The sequence below is a fragment of the Cupressus sempervirens genome, chromosome 10 (assembly GCF_028749045.1).
Source record: "Cupressus sempervirens isolate cs-2001-9-10 chromosome 10, ASM2874904v1, whole genome shotgun sequence".
In the NCBI taxonomy this organism is placed as follows: domain Eukaryota; kingdom Viridiplantae; phylum Streptophyta; class Pinopsida; order Cupressales; family Cupressaceae; genus Cupressus; species Cupressus sempervirens.
Genome location: NC_143127.1, coordinates 675,303,668 through 675,319,821, shown reverse-complemented (window position 1 = coordinate 675,319,821; position 16,154 = coordinate 675,303,668). Strand labels below are relative to the sequence as shown.

At 35.4% G+C, this 16,154-nt stretch overlaps 1 protein-coding gene across 1 annotated transcript; it reads left to right on the top strand.

Moving 5' to 3' along the window:
- The first annotated feature begins 2,118 nt into the window (after nucleotides 1–2,118).
- On the top strand, nucleotides 2,119–4,295 carry LOC149535621 (11S globulin seed storage protein Ana o 2.0101-like). Its single transcript, XM_089806643.1, has 5 exons — nucleotides 2,119–2,566; nucleotides 2,665–3,014; nucleotides 3,126–3,578; nucleotides 3,696–3,910; nucleotides 3,983–4,295. Exons 1-5 carry the CDS (start codon nucleotides 2,239–2,241, stop codon nucleotides 4,164–4,166), a joined length of 1,530 nt encoding a protein of 509 aa, XP_089662769.1. The 5' UTR covers nucleotides 2,119–2,238; the 3' UTR covers nucleotides 4,167–4,295.
- The last annotated feature ends 11,859 nt before the right edge of the window (nucleotides 4,296–16,154 follow it).

Sequence of the window (16,154 nt, the reverse complement as noted above, 5' to 3'; positions counted from 1 at the left end):
CTCAAGATAGACTCCATTTTTGGAGTAGAAAGGATAGGTTGGGAAAAGATGAAGGAGATGAACTCAATAATGGGTGATTTATTGTGGATTATTTTAACATAGTATTAATTGGGAATGAGAATTAGATTTGAATTTGTGGATTTGGAAGCTCAAATTATTCCACCTTCTTCAATTGCAATAATGTTTCTCTTTAATATTGATCTAGGTTGTCAAAGAGGATGAAGAAAAGAGATCCCAATAATTGTTTTTATAATGAAGAATAGAGAGATTCACTTATTGAGCCTCTTCCAATATTTTAAAGAAGTTATAATGGCATAGGAAGGACATAAAACAAGAAATTTTATGAGTAATTAGTTTTTCTATTTTTGGAAGTGGATGTTTATTAGAAGGGGATGGAGTGAATTAAGGCACAAGCTGCTACCAATATTTCTAGTTGAGCTTCATACTATCCTACAGGTCATGAAAAACCAAAATACCTTTTTTTTGAAAATGTGAATACCCTTAAGATTTTGATAGTACTGTGGGGGTTTCCTTCTTGTTAGATTAAGTGGCTCCACCAAATGGAAGAGGTAGTAAAGCTTAATCTACACTCAAACTTTGATCACATTTAACAAGAAATCCTTTTTTCTAAGAAAGGTGCAAGCGAGAGTTTAGTTTTCTAATTGATTCAAGCTTGAGAATTACCAATTGAATTGATTTGGATGTAGTGTCAAACAAAATGTTTACAAGGATTTTATTTATTAAAACCAAATCTATAATAGATTAATACAAATGCCTTGAATTTATGAGGGTCTATAGTTCCCAATCCACATTCATCTTTTGGTTAGATGTAGTGCATCGACTTAGTAGTGTTGGCATAACTAATGTTGATGAGATAAGGAAGCGTATGTTTGCCATATGATCTATCAATTATGTTGATTGTCATTGATGTCAATGTATCTATGTTCTTGATGTACTTAGTCTTGATAGAATTGGTAAAATGAGAAGATTTCATGAGATTTTTAATGTGCGGTTGTGCACAATGATTCTAGGGTTTTTTTATGGCATCTCTTTGATTGCAATAGGTTCATGCTAGTGTATGTTCCACTCTAAATAGTCATTAAATAGGATGCTGGCTTAGTAGAGCAGGAACATAGAAAATGATTTGATTGATGTGGTCCACAATATTGGAATCCAATGTTGTTGTTTGAGATTTGGAATTCTAATATTGTAATCTTTGAGGGGTTTTATGGCATGGAATGCTTAACAATAGACATTCACCAATAGTTTTAGGGAATGAAGTTGCATCCAAAAATGATTCTCTCTCACCAACTTATTGATCTATCCTATCAAGGTTATGACTTGACATTACAAGTAGCTATGACATCAATGTAATCCTATTTTTTTGAATGAAAGGGAAAAGTAGGGTTGGGTGGAGAGGACAACTATTGTAAAAATGAGAGGCTAGTAAAAAAAAGAGTAGTCAAGAAGCTCAAAGAGACAATGAGACTTCATACAATTAATACACGACAATTAGAAAAGTTATTGAAATTATCCAACCAATTTATTCTTTTTCTTAAGAAACTTTGATGACATTTTTTTGACGTTTGAAAAAAGATTATGATAAAATAAAGATCCAAACTTTTGAACTAAAAATTTGAAATTTTGAACCAAGATCCAAACCTCTCATTCAAAATAAGATAAATAAAAAGAACTCACTACGAGGTGAAAGTCTTCCAAACAAGTTCCACTCAATATGAGGGTTGGCTAGGCTAAACATGTTGGGGCGGACCGTTCAAATTTATCAATGAGATGGAATTTTACATTCTTACTATATAAGTTTTTCCTCGAAATTAAGTGCATAATGTTTGAGACATTGTAGGTGGGACATTGGTAAATAGTGTTGCCGTTTGGTTGCATTCTTGCACTCCAAGGAAAACGAAGGGAAATGGAGACTCGGAACAGTTTGGGGGATGCTCAAATACCTGAGCAGTATACGCGCTCTTTGAAAAAGGAAAAAGATGAGTTGTAAATAAATCCTAATGTGAAGCAGGCCATGTTGAGTAGCCGCATCACACGAAGCAGTGCCTGGAGCCCAACATTGACAGCGTAAAACCCAGATTTGTTTTATCTCTCCTCACTCTGAATCCATTTGTCTGCACAATAGGCCTGGCCTCAATTGTATCGCCTCCACCATGCTATATAAATGGGCAGAGCACCTATCGTTCACCACAGTAGTAGCATAGCATTGAGGAGAAAATGGAGAGAAACATGAGAGCATCCCTCATAATGGCACTGCTCTTGCTCTGCAGTTGGTCATGCGGTGAGATGGTGAACGGGCAGGGGCAGCAGCAGCAGCAGAGGAGGGAGCAGCAGCAGCAACAGTCATGCAGAGGGCAGCATCTCCGTGCTCAGCAACCCTACGAGACTATCAGATCTGAAGCAGGCACCATCGAGCTCTCCACCAGACAGGACAATGATGAATTGGACTGCGCGGGCGTTGAGTTCATCAGAGAGACCATTGAACGAGATGGCCTCGCCGTGCCCAGATTCCAAAACACCCCTCAACTGGTGTACATTGTTGAGGGTAAGTCAGATATGCTTCACCGTACTTTGTTCTCTTATGTTTACTTTAGCCAAATGCCTAGATGAAGAATTCCTCACTCTTTTCTGTTGATTTCTCAGGTGAGGGTAGGCTGGGGGTGGTTTTCCCTGGGTGCCCTGAGACATTCAGGCGGCCTCCGTTTGGAGCAGGGCAAGGCGAGTGCCAACGAAGGAGGAGAGGAGGAGGAGAAGGAGAAAGAGAAGAAGAAGAGGAAAGAGGAAGAAGTGAAGAAGAAGAGAGGAGCAGGCGTGAGAGGGAGTGTGCTCGGGAAGACAGCTCACAGAGGGTAAGGCGAGTGAGGAGGGGAGACGTGGTGGCCCTGTTCGCAGGAACAGCGTACTGGTGGTTCAACGATGGTGACAAGCCCCTTCGTATTGTGGCCATTGCCGACTCTTCCAACTATCAAAACCAGCTTGACAAGAGCTACCGTGTAAGCACTACCCACTACTAACCCCAATTCATTCTGTTCTCTGTTTCTTTGATCTCTGTTCTTGAAAAGGGGCTGACAAAAATTTAACTTTTTGAATGGATATGGACACAGCCCTTCTTTTTGGCGGGGTCTCCTGCAACCCGGGAGAGAAGAGAGAGACTGGGAGAGGGAAGGAACTATGGAGGCAACATGCTCGCAGGATTCGAAACGAACTCGCTGGCGGAGGCATTCGGAGTGTCAAGGAACACGGTGAGGAAGCTGCAAGAGAACAATGAGGCGGGAAGAGGCGTCATCATCAGGGTCACTGAACAGGGCCGAAGCCGACCCGGCCAAATTGTTTCCCTCGCCGAGGAGGAAGATGCAGAGGACGATGATGATTCAGCTTCCACTGAAAACGGACTTGTCCAACTGTTCTGCAACATCCGCCTGCGCCACAACGCCGACCGCCCGGAAGATGCCGACGTCTTCGTCAGAAATGGGGGCAGACTCAACACCGTCAACCGCTTCAAACTCAACGCACTCAGGCACCTCAACCTGGCAGCCGAGAGAGGCTTTCTGCACCCCGTATGCCCATTATCAAACCCTCACATTTCCTCATTTTTTTGTTAAAATTGTTCAATTGGGGTGTTTTCTAAGTTTAGGCCAATCGGTTTCTGATGTTTAACTCGAACGATTTTGCAGAGAGCATTGTTTGCCCCATCATGGCTTTCGTGCCACGCAATACTGTACGCCACCAGAGGCGATGCCCGGATTCAGGTTGTTGAAAACAGGGGAAGGCGGGTTTTCGACGGGAGAGTTGAGGAAGGGCAGTTCCTGGTCATCCCTCAGTTTTATGCGGTTGTGAAGAGGGCTGGCGAGCAGGGCTTCGAGTGGATCACCTTCACCACAAGCCACAGGTGAGTTCCGTTTCACTACTTTTCTTCTGGAATGTAAGTAGCAAAAGTTTATTGATTGAATTTGATGTGCAGTCCGATGCGGTCGAGCTTTACTGGAAGGAATTCGGTGCTGAAGGGGATGCCACAGGAGGTTGTGATGAACGCGTACAACATATCGAGGAGGGAAGCGCATGAGTTGAGGTGGAACAGAGAGCACGAGTTCCTCATTCTGCCCCCACGTCGACAAGAATATGAAAGAGGAAGATCAGACCAGTGATGGGAAGGAATGGATACCTGTAGAGAGAGAGGATTCTGCTTTCTGTCTGCCCTAAGAGATGAGGCTCTCCCGTCCTAAGTCCTCCTCCTAAGTAAATAAACACAAAATTTTGCAAAACATTTCTATAAACTAGCACTTGTGTTCAATTAGGTGCAATGGTTATAGCAATAGCGAAGGGTTAATAATAATTAATAATTACTAGTTTATATATACCTCTATATATATTACGTCGAGAGTAAGGGTTAATAATAATTAATAATTACTAGTTTATATATACCTCTATATATATTACGCCGAGAGTAATCGTTTTCGAGGCGCCTATTTTCATTTTCAAAATTAAAATAACATACAAGAATGAAAATAACATATAAGCCTCTTTGTTTTTTTGGGCCGAGTAAATCATCTCTTGAATGATTAGAATTCCATCCATAATAGATTTTTCTAGAATAAAACCTGTTTGTTCTTCAGAGATAATCTTTAGAAGAATTAAAAATTAATTAAAATTGAAATCTAAATCGAATTTCAATTTACATCTACATCTAAATCTAAATGAAAACTAATTTTGAATTTCAATTTACATCTACATCTAAATCTAAATGAAAATGTAAATAAAAAATAGAAATCTCACCTGCAAAAATATTACTCAAAAACTTCAATTTACTCCTATTCAAAAACTCCAATCTAATCTTCTAATAACCTTCTCAAAAACTTCAATTTACTCCTATTCAAAAACTCCAATCTAATCTTCTAATAACCTTCACCTTTTCCTTCTTGCAAAAACATAAAATGAAAATGAAATGAAGAGCCTTGGTTTTATAACTTCTCAGAGGCTCCTCATATCCCCCAATAGACGTCTCTTCACATTCCACGAATTTGTTTCAAATTCTCCCACTCTCTGCAAAAAAAAGCATGAATGTGCATTCAAAATTATATTTAACAAAAAAAAAATCATATTGAAATTATTTCGCCCCTATTTTTTCGGATCCTACTTTTTCGGGCCTATTATTTTGGCCTGCATTTGGCTTCTTATTATTTTGGCCAGCTATTATTTGAAGAATTTTTTTTTAATATTTAATTTGGAAGTTTGTAACCGCTCCCAATTCTTTTTTATTGACAAAGAATTTTGGCATTTGTGCTGCCATTGTATAGAACGCCTCTTGACATAAATATAAATAATTTTTTTATTAATAATAAATAAAAATAGTATTGAAGGGTTAATAATTAATAAAAAATAATAGTAAACAAAAAAAAGTAATTGTGAAGTGCAATGGGTATTTATAGATTTTTTGCAATGATATTTTAAAATATGCGTACTCTTAGTATTTAGTATATATAAAGTTCTTATTATGATAACTATGGGTATTATAGAAAATTTTCAACTATGAGTATTATAATTTTAAACTATGGGTATTATTAGTATTTATAAAGTTCTCATTATAACTTTAATCATTATTTTAAATTGATCATTAATGATAACTTCAATGATAATTCTAAAAATGATGACTTGATAATTTTAAATTGATCATTGATGAAAACTTTAATGATAATTTTAAAAATGATGTTTGGATTTTGTCTTTCCCTGAACTATTGTCAAATTATAGATTTTAATTTCTTTTCTTTTTTAGGATCCAACATACACAAATGGATTTAACTATAACTATTTATAATTAGCTTCCAAAAAAATTTCATTGAATTGTGACACTTATATAATCTCTTAATTTATAATTAGCTTCCAAAAAAATTTCATTGAATTGTGACACTCATATAATCTCTTATTTTTTCTCATAACTACGTTATATTAGCATTATTTAGTTCTTTTAATAACATATATTCTTAAACCAAATTGAGATAGATGAAGGATGGCATATTTGGAGTAAGAACTCTTTAAAATATTTGTCAAAATAAATAATCATTATAAGTATAAACATCAAAATAATCTTTTTATTTACTAATATAAAATATTTATGAGTCTATTTATGAGTCGTAGATGCATTTCTACAAATTAGATTGAGCTTCATGAAATTTAATTCCACAAATTACATTCAAATATAAATAATTAAGTTCCCGCATTAAGTGAATTTTAAGTATCATTAGATTCTTTGTCCTTAGAGGACACATTTCTTCATTTTTATTTACATAAGATCAAGAACCAAAGCATGGGGACTTAAATGTGGTGAGCCTTTCATAAAGTGAAAGCCAACTTATAATAAACTTGATTGCTTAATTTCTTCGTGAAAGCCAACTTATAATAAACTTGATTGCTTAATTTCTTCGTGGAAAAACATAATAGTATTACACGATATAAAAGAGAACAACGAAAAACAAGGTCTACGCTGCATTTGACAAAAACCTTGGCACAACCTTCCCACATTATTTTGGGAACAAACTCTTCATTTTTGCTTTTGTTGGAACTACTTATCTTTTAAGGTAAGACATGTGATTTGGAATGCTTTATCACTATCTTCATATCTCATATGATTGTCCTACCATTCATGCATATGTACAAATATTTATATTTATTTAAAATTTTTTATATTTATTTAAAAAAATATGAATAGAAATGTGTACTACAATTATTTTGGTAATAAATGCATACCAATTTCACTGTAAAATGAGGAGCAAACTTAAAGAAAATCTTAACACTCCGGAGTTAAAGAACACTAAATTGGTTGGATAATTGATTGTTGTTACATAATTTTATCTTTTAAAAGGAATGAAAACTATAAACATCTAAATAGAAAAATTGTTAATCATGTCAAACAAATACTTAATGCGATTGAATAAAAGTATCATTGGGAAAACTTTGTGTGCTATATTTATTAATATTTTATTTTCTTAAATTTTGAGTTGTATAATGTTCACAGATATAATATGTGAGTATTTATGACATTATTATAATTGCAAAAGTGTAATTGTATTGGGGTAAGTGCACCAAGTTGTGGTGTCAAAAGGGGTATAAGTGGTCACTTTTTTCCTTTCTGAAATCATCAATTTTTGAAATTCGACAAGAGTTTGAAGATAGTTATGCTCAAAATTTTAAGATATGGCAAAAACAAAAGTAGTACTTCTTTGAATCTAGTTTTTAAACTAATAATTTTTTTTCAAAATGGTTTAGTTTTAGGCCCTCAAAAAAGGGGGCTACAAAAAGAGGTACTATTTTTTTTAGAAAAATCATAACTTAGTGCAATGTGTGCCCCCCTAAAATTTTAACTTTTATTTTGAATTTCTTTAATCGCTCTAGTCAAAAGTTACTTAACACCATGTAGTTTATCCCAAAATTTTTGGGTAATTTTATACAGTGTATTTTTTTTTAACGAATTTTGTAAGTGGACACATCCCAAAAATGTGAAATATCTGTGTGGTCTTCCTAGAAATTATTGAAAACTAATTCAAAATAAAAAAATTTCTTTTTTTCAAAGTGTGTAGAATGAAGTTTTCTGAAGAACTATTTTTTTGCAAAATTCAACGAACGAACTTAAATCTACACCCTGATTAGTACATGTTGGTTTTTGAGAGAAAATGAACATACATTCAAAATAAATTATAGTTGAAAGGCTTGAAATAATATAAATTTGAAATATTTTGTATAATTATATAGCTAACACAAAGATCTATAATGCTATGTAATATGATTTTATCGAATCTCAACCACAGGGAAACTTGAAGGAGAGCATAGAAGAAAAACTGTGCATTTTTTGTATGCTTGCTGCAAAACACGTCTCAGGCCAATTTAGAGCCTTCAAACCTTTGGGTTGGATCCACAAGAAAAATTCAAGCCTTAGGCTTGGATGTGTCCAATGCTTTAGATAGTGTGTGCGCACTATTTAAATCATTTTTAAATTCAAGGCATAAATAGCGCGTACGCACTATAGTGCGTGCGTGCCATTTAAACCTTTTTTAAATTAAAGGCTTAAATAGTACATACACACTATAGCGTGCACGTTCTATAGTGTGTACGTACTATTTAATCCTTCAATTTTAATAGAGAGCATGGATAAGGAGAGAAGGAAGGAGAGAGGGTAAAGAGTGAGAGAGAGTGTGTAGAAGATGGGGAGAGAGCAAGGTATGATGTAAAGTGACAGAGAAGAATAGAACAAGAGAAGGGAAAGGGGAAAGAGTATAGAATAAGATGGAGAGAGAGAGTAGTGGATAGGAAAGAGAGAGGGTGAGATTGATAGGGGGTATAGGATGGGGGTTCAAAGAGTACATGGAATAGGATGCATAGAAAGAGAGAGAGGGACATAGAGTAGGGAATGGGGGAGAGAGAGAGAGAGAGAGAGAGAGAGAGAGAGGAATGGGGGTTCAAAGAGTATGTGGGATAGGATTTATATAAAGAGAGAGAGGGGGACATAGAGTAGTGGATGATAGAGGGAGAGAGGGAGAGAGAGAGAGGGGAATGGGGGTTCAAAGAGTATATGGAATAGGATGAATATAGAGAGAGAAGGACATAGAGTATTGGATGATAGAGGGAGATGGAGGGAGGGAGAGAGAGAGAGGGAGAGGGAGAGAGAGGGGGAGAGAGAGAGAGAGAGGGAGGGAGTAGTGGATAGGAGGGAGAGAGAGAGAGAGGGAGAGAGAGAGAGAGGGAGGGAGTAGTGGATAGGAGGGAGAGAGAGAGAGAGGGAGTAGAGGATGGGGGTTCAAAGAGTACATGGGATAGGATGCACAGAGAGAGAGAGAGAGAGAGAGAGAGAGAGAGAGAGAGGGAAAGAGGGAAAGAGTACGAGATATGATGCAAATAAAGAGAGAGAGGGAGTAGTGGCTAGGAAAGAGAGAGGGTGAGATTGATAGGAGGTAGAGGATGGGGGTTTAAAGAGTACATGGAATAGGATGCATAAGAAGAGAGAAAGGGACACAGAGTAGGGAGAGAGAGAGAGAGGTGAGAGAGAGGGAGGGAGGGAGAGAGGCAGGGGGAGAGAGAGAGAGAGAGAGAGGGAGAGAGGGAGTAAAGGATGGGGATCAAAGGGTACATGGGATACGATGCACAGAAAGAGAGAAAGGGACCCATAGTAGGGGATGTGAGAGGGTGGGATTGGGATTGGAGAGAGAGAGAGAGAGAGAGAGAGAGAGAGAGAGAGAGAGAGAGAGAGAGAGAGAGAGAGATTGATAGGGAGTAGAGGATGGGGGTTCAAAGAGGACATGGAATAGGATGCATAAAAAGAGAGAGAGAGACACCAAGTAGGGGATGGGGGGATGGGAGTGGGAGAGAGGGAGGGAGGGGAGAGAGGGACAAGGAGAGAGAGAGAGAGAGTGAGTAGAGGATGGGGGATAAAAGGATACATGAGATATGATGCATAGAAAGAGAGAGAGAGAGGGACACACAGTAGGGGACGTGAGAGGGTGGGATTGGGATTGGGATAGAGAGATTGAGATGCACACATGCGAGAGAGAGAGAGAGAGAGAGAGAGAGAGAGAGAGAGGGAGTAGAGGATGGGGTTTCAAAGAGTAAATGGGATAAGATGCATAGAAAGAGAGAGGACATAGATTAGTGGGAGAGAGAGGGGGGATGAGGGAAAGAGTACGAGATAGGATGCAAAGAAAGAGAGAGAGAATGGGGTAGAGAGAGAGAGGAATGGGGGTTTAAGGAGTATGTGGGATAGGATTTATATATAGAGAGAGGGGGGCATAGAGTCGTGGATGATAGAGGGAGAGGGGAGAGAGAGAGAGGGGGGGAGAGGGAGGAGGGAAAGAGTATGGGATAGGATGCAAAGAGAGAGAGAGAGAAGATGGGGTAGGGAGAGAGGGAGGGAGAAATGGAGAGAGAGGGTGGAGGGAGAGAGAGGGGGGAGAGAGAGAGTAGGGGTTTCTATTGTTGTATGTGATTTTCAATAGTGCGTACGTGCTATAGCACACATGCGCTATGTCATGGGCTCAACAAGCCTATGCCCAGGCCATAGTGCATGCACACTATAGCGTATACACGCTATAGTGCGTATGCGCTATTAGAAATTTTGAATAAAAAATGTGTCATCTTTTTGGTACCACAACTTGGTGCATTTGCCCATTGGTAGTACTAATTTGTGTATTTATGAGTGTATATGAGCAATGTTAGTATGCTAATAGAAACCAAATTTAAATAAAGCTTCTAAAAACTAAACAAAATTCATAAACTTCAAGATAGACTAAGATGAGCTCTCAGTTGAGAATATGAGCCATTAATGGGCTCTCTCAATGAGAAGCTCTCTTGTTGAGTAGCTTTGTCTAAATAGATAGGATGTATGCTCAAGCTTTTATGCTTCAAAAAAGGCTTCAAATAGAGTTGGAATTTGGGTGTGAGTGTATGGTTTTGATGTAAAATGGCTTCTTAAAATGGCATTATGACTTTACTTCATGGATTGTGTTATTTTGCAAAGGGGAAGGATCCAATTTATAAGCAAGAGGCTTGAGGGATTGAGGGCCAAGATGCAAGGATGGGAAAAAGCTCATGGAGGGCTTAGATTGCATGAGATGAGAGCACATGGATTGTGCTTCCTTATAGCCAATCAAGGAGTGACACATGTCACATGGTGAGAGGATGGAGGAAAGGGGAAGGATGAGTCAACAAAGGAGGCTCAAGGGATAAAATCTTCTTAAAGACCCTCATAATGACTTGTAAGAGCAATAAAAGGGCTTGGAAGAGTCATTTATGGCCTAGTGGGCTTCATAAAGTTTTATGGTTGAGATATTTTGAGGGAGATGAGAGCAATTTTGACTTGGGCTTGATTAGGAGGGTTTTAAGCTTGCTTAGGCTTGTGCAAATGATTAGAGGATGGATTAGGATGGTTTAGGATTAGCTTAGGGATAGGCAAGTGGATGGCATTTAATGAGGGTGGGTAAATGAGGAGATATTTGTTAACTTTGGCTTGGGTTAGTAATTCTTAACCCATGTTTAGGGAATGTGACAAGGTTAGGAGGGGATTAGGATTAGGTTTAAAGACATCTTCTAGAAGAGTCTAGACTTTGGATGAGGATAAAGACTTTCTAGAATAGTCTAGAATTTCCTAGGATGAGGATGAAGACTTTCTAGAAGAGTCTAGAACTTCTTAGGATGAGGATAAATTAGATTTTTAGGAAATAAATAAAGTTTTATTTATTTCAAGGGTTTGGGTTGAGGAGATATTTATTAAAACTTTTTTAATAAACATGAGGATTAATTTTTAATCTTAATTAAATATTTTGAGTTGGGATTAGGGGTAGGAAATAATGGGATTAGCCTTTAATTAAAATTAAAGAAGGATTAGAAGATTTTGGAAGAGGTTAGTGGTCTTAAGGAAATTGGCCAAGTTTTGGGCAAAATTTTTTTTAAAATTTATTTTGGGTTTTTTGGTCAATTTATTAATTAAATAATTAATAAATAAGGAAATAATGTTCAAATAAGATTTAAACATTTTTGGGAGGGATTCCTTAATTAAATATTTTTAATTAAGATAAAGGGATTTAATGGCATAAAAATAAATAAATAAAATAAATAAATAATTAATTAATAAATGATGATGTCATCAGGACTTTTTCAGAAAATAAAAATACTTTATTTTCTAAAGGTTTTTTAGGTGTCTACAATGAGTAGTTAGCCCATGTGATAGTGAGAAAACTAGTGATGAGCCAAACAATAGCGAGAAAATTGGCAGCGAACGATTTATACAAATCACCTTAACTGGTGTCACCTTAGATGGTGTTTATTTCATGAGAAGTAGTTTCTCCACAACTTTTCCTAGTTTGGATTTCCACGTTGATTATGTTGTTCAATGTGTTGAAGGTTTTGTGCTTTCATGTTTACATGATGTTATAAGTTTGTGAATTCTTTAAATAATTACCAAATGAACAATTTTTTAAATTGTTTGTGAATAACCAATTCACTACCCCTCTCAGTTATTTGGTTGGCTTAACATATTCAATGTATAATTTATATTCAAATACCTAATCATTCAAATAAAATTTAGCAATGAAATTCCATGTGTTTCATGCATCTCATGTGGCTTGCCTCTCCTTAAATATGTATTGGAAATTTATTTATTTTATTGCATTTATCAACATAATTTCAAAGAGACACATGAAGAAAAAAACTATGCATGGATTGTTAAGACCCATTTTATTGTGTATCTCTCTATACAATTTGCCTTGGTTTTGTTTGGGCTTGGTTGTAATAATCATGCCTATATTGCATATTTATACAATGCTAGTTTGGTTATGGATTACTGACTTCTCATATTATATCTTCCTTCACTCACTATAATGCAAAATAATAACAATTTTTTGAAACCATTCACCCTCTAATGCTTGCCAAATTTTTGTGGTATATTCTATGAGGATGAGTAGTAATTAGGTGTTTAGATGAGTCAATTGTAGAAAAATGTGTATTTGTAATGGTGAAATTAGAATATTTTTCATATTTTTTTAGTTTTATATTTTCACTAAACAAGAAACGATCATTCAATTGCTAGTTTCACACTTTTTTTGTAAAGTTTGTTTAGAAAGCATTTATTGAGTGTTTCTTAATTGATTTTTTAAACATGTGTTATTAAAGATAGGTATGATCAGTGTAAGCTATAGCTGTGTTGACATTATTTCAACTTAAATATATATTAGAGGAACTAATTACTATAGATGCTAACCTTTGAGTGAGGTAGTGGTGAAGTTGAAGCGTCTTGAAGAGTCACATAGAGGAGTGGTATAGTTTTTCAATTGTTTCGCTATATTGAAGATTAGTTTGCATTAATGTGGTTTGGAAAAGGAGGCATAAAATACAATGTGGCATAATACTGGGTTCATGCACTTCCTTATATTTTTCTCTATCTTTTCCCGTAAAATAATTTTTTTCCTAGCTTAATTCATGTCCTTAGTATCTTTCATGGTATATTGTTTAGAAATTAAACTCTTTCATGTGATTGGTGAGTTCTATGATGTCTTTTGGTAGTTGGTGTAGATAATAGTTTCTATAGTTGGGAGTTGGTAGGGACTTAAACAAAATAAATTTTTATTTAAAAAAAATGAAGCATGAAAATGAAAAATCATGGGGGTTTTTAATATCAAAATCTTGCTAGAAAGATTGAAAGTGGAAAACATGGATCAATTTGTTCAAGATGAGGCTTTTATAAATAGATCATAAACACCCTGGCCATTGAATATTTTAAAATAGTCTACTTGGTCTTGAGAATGTAACACACACCTAATCCCATTGTATGCAATGAGATTATGTTTAAAAGGAGCACAAGTAGAAAGAAATATTCAAAACATAGTATTGCAACAAATAGAGTTGAGAAAAGAAGATAATACAAGACCCAAAGTAAAAGAAAACCTCAATACATAAGTATCCTTCTTGATGTGTAGCTTTTCCCAAATGGATGGGATGTGTGCTGAAAGGATGGTTCTCAAGCTTCAAGGATAAGTAAGGATTCTTGCATCATGGGGGTGCTTTGCTACAATTTTAGATCTCAAACTAATATGCTCACTTTGCATAAAATGTGAATGAAAATGAAGGAAATGATGGTTCGGTTTATAGGAAAGGAGAGGAATAAATAGATGGTCAAGATTGAAATCTTGTGAAGGTCTAGGATGCATCCAAGAGAGAGCACATGGATTGTACTTTCTTAAATGCATTTCATTTTTAAAAGTATCACAATGAGAAAGGATGATGAAACATTGGGGTTTGAGATGATAAGGCATATCTTCTCTGAAATCCCAAAGGTTAAATTTGGAGGAATGCACCATTTTGGGAAATGAGAGGGATTTTGGAGATGTGGGAAGAAGGAATTAAATATTCCTTGGAGTGGATACAAATGAAAGAATATGGATGGGGTCTAGGAACATTTAAAGTTGACAAGTGGAGAGGCGATTGGGGATTGGGGAAGGTGTGACATAAATTGACTTGGTTTTGGCTTAGGATTTCCTAATCATTGGACCAAGATTGTACAAATGTTTAGGAAAGGATTAGGCTATTATTAGGGATGATTAGTGGGAAAGTGAGAGATTATGAAAAAGCAAGTGGAAGGAGTGAGACTGAATGAAGGATTAATTACATAAACATGTTTGTTTAACTAATTAAGTGAAGGTTAGTACGTGCAAAGGGTTGGGTTGAATTATAACCCTAGGTTAGGTGGTCTAGATGATGGCTAGGTAGGGGCTAAAGTTAGGAGCTATGTCTCAAATGAATTAAATGGATTATTTTTATTTATAAATAGAGGAAAATAAGGTTAATTAATTAATTAAAATAAATAGAAGTATTTATTTAAGTAATTAAATAGCCATAGGTTTCTTATTTGATCAATTGGATTAAATTAATTAATAGAAGGATGATATAGGTTAATTAAATAATAAATATTTAATTAATAGTTCCTAGAAGGGAACTAACTTTGATTAGGATTTTAGTATTCATATTTAGATTTCTATATTTTCCCACACTTTGAAATGTCATTAAAATAACATCATTCGAAGAAGTTTAAAATTTTGAGGACATGGAGAATAAAGAGACAACTATGTTGCCATAGATTATGAGGAATGATGTTACTTAAACAAGGTGATTCCCCCTTAATAAGGTAGATATGAAAGAAAAAGGGGCTTGTGGGTAACTTGTAGATTTTTTGTCCTAATATGGTGGAAGAAAGGGGGAGTGAAGTGAGACTTAGTAATATGAATTAAAATAAAATAAAAGTCTAGGAAAGAAGTTCAATAAAAAAAAGATCATTCATGAATTAGGAGGGTGGAAATGTAACCCCAAAAGAGGCCCACATAAGCCAAGAGGGGGAAAAAATTACCCATTTCACCCTAGGCCTTTGTGATTTGAGAGAGAAGATAACTTTTCAGTTGTGACTTTGGGATTCTTTAATTATTGAGACAATGACATAGTTCAAACAAGAGATGTAAAGGAAATAAAATAATATGAAGATAAAAAATCTTTTTTATGCTAATATAGTTTTCTTAATGTGCAAATACATGTATTAAGATGAAGATGGTTGTTAAAGGGACGCGATGATCTTGGCATGAAACCTTCCAACTTATACTATGGGACTTATTGAAGATAATTTTAAGTGTTGACCTATTAAAGGGGCATGTCTAGTTCATGAAACCTTTTGGTTCCACTTTGACTAGATTGAAGACTAAATCGATGTGAGGTTGTTGAAGGGAAACAACTTTTTTCTATGAAATATCCTAGCCGCATAATTGTGCAAATTTCAAACACATGGATATTTAAGAAAATTCAAAGGCTACAAGTGCATAATCGGTAAAAATGTTTTTTTTTTTTGGAGAGTGATCAATATGTTTAGAGAAGTTACTAGCTTTAGATTAATGAAAAAGATATAATATTGTTTAATTTTTATCATGATGAATGAGTTACACAGTGGAGAAGCATAGTTTTTGTATCATATTTTGTTCAAAAAGGTATAAGCAATATGACATGGATTATATATATTTCAAAAAGGAACTAAGTATTTATTTGATGTAAATGCAATACATAATAGTCCTCTTCTAAAGTAATTATGTAAGAATACAAATGAGAATAACTAGATCTGATGCTTGAGCTTTCAGGTATATTTACAAGAGAGGGAAAGTTATAGTCACTTGCACCAAAATTTGAATCTACTAGCTTCAAGTTCAAAACAAAATACAAAGATTTATTGCAGTCTATATGAAACAATAGTACATTTATATCATGAAAATAGTCACCAATGGAAGTGAAGGTCAAAATGCATTGGCATATCAAATCTAACATGATTGGAAGACATAGTTATGTTAACTTTGCTTAACTAACTACAAATAGATAAAGAATAGGATACAATCTTCTAGGTAATGAATAATTATATTATGGAAGCATAATGTATACACATTAGAAATTCATTATGAATTTGACTCAATATTAAAGGATATATCTAATAATGTTGGTGAACCTTGAAAACCGTCCCCAAGTTACCCTCACTTGAGAAACTATTATAAAATAATGAGAAATTTTATGTAGATATTTTGAATGAGGAATATGAAAATGACACAATGACATAGGCATCCTTAATATGATAA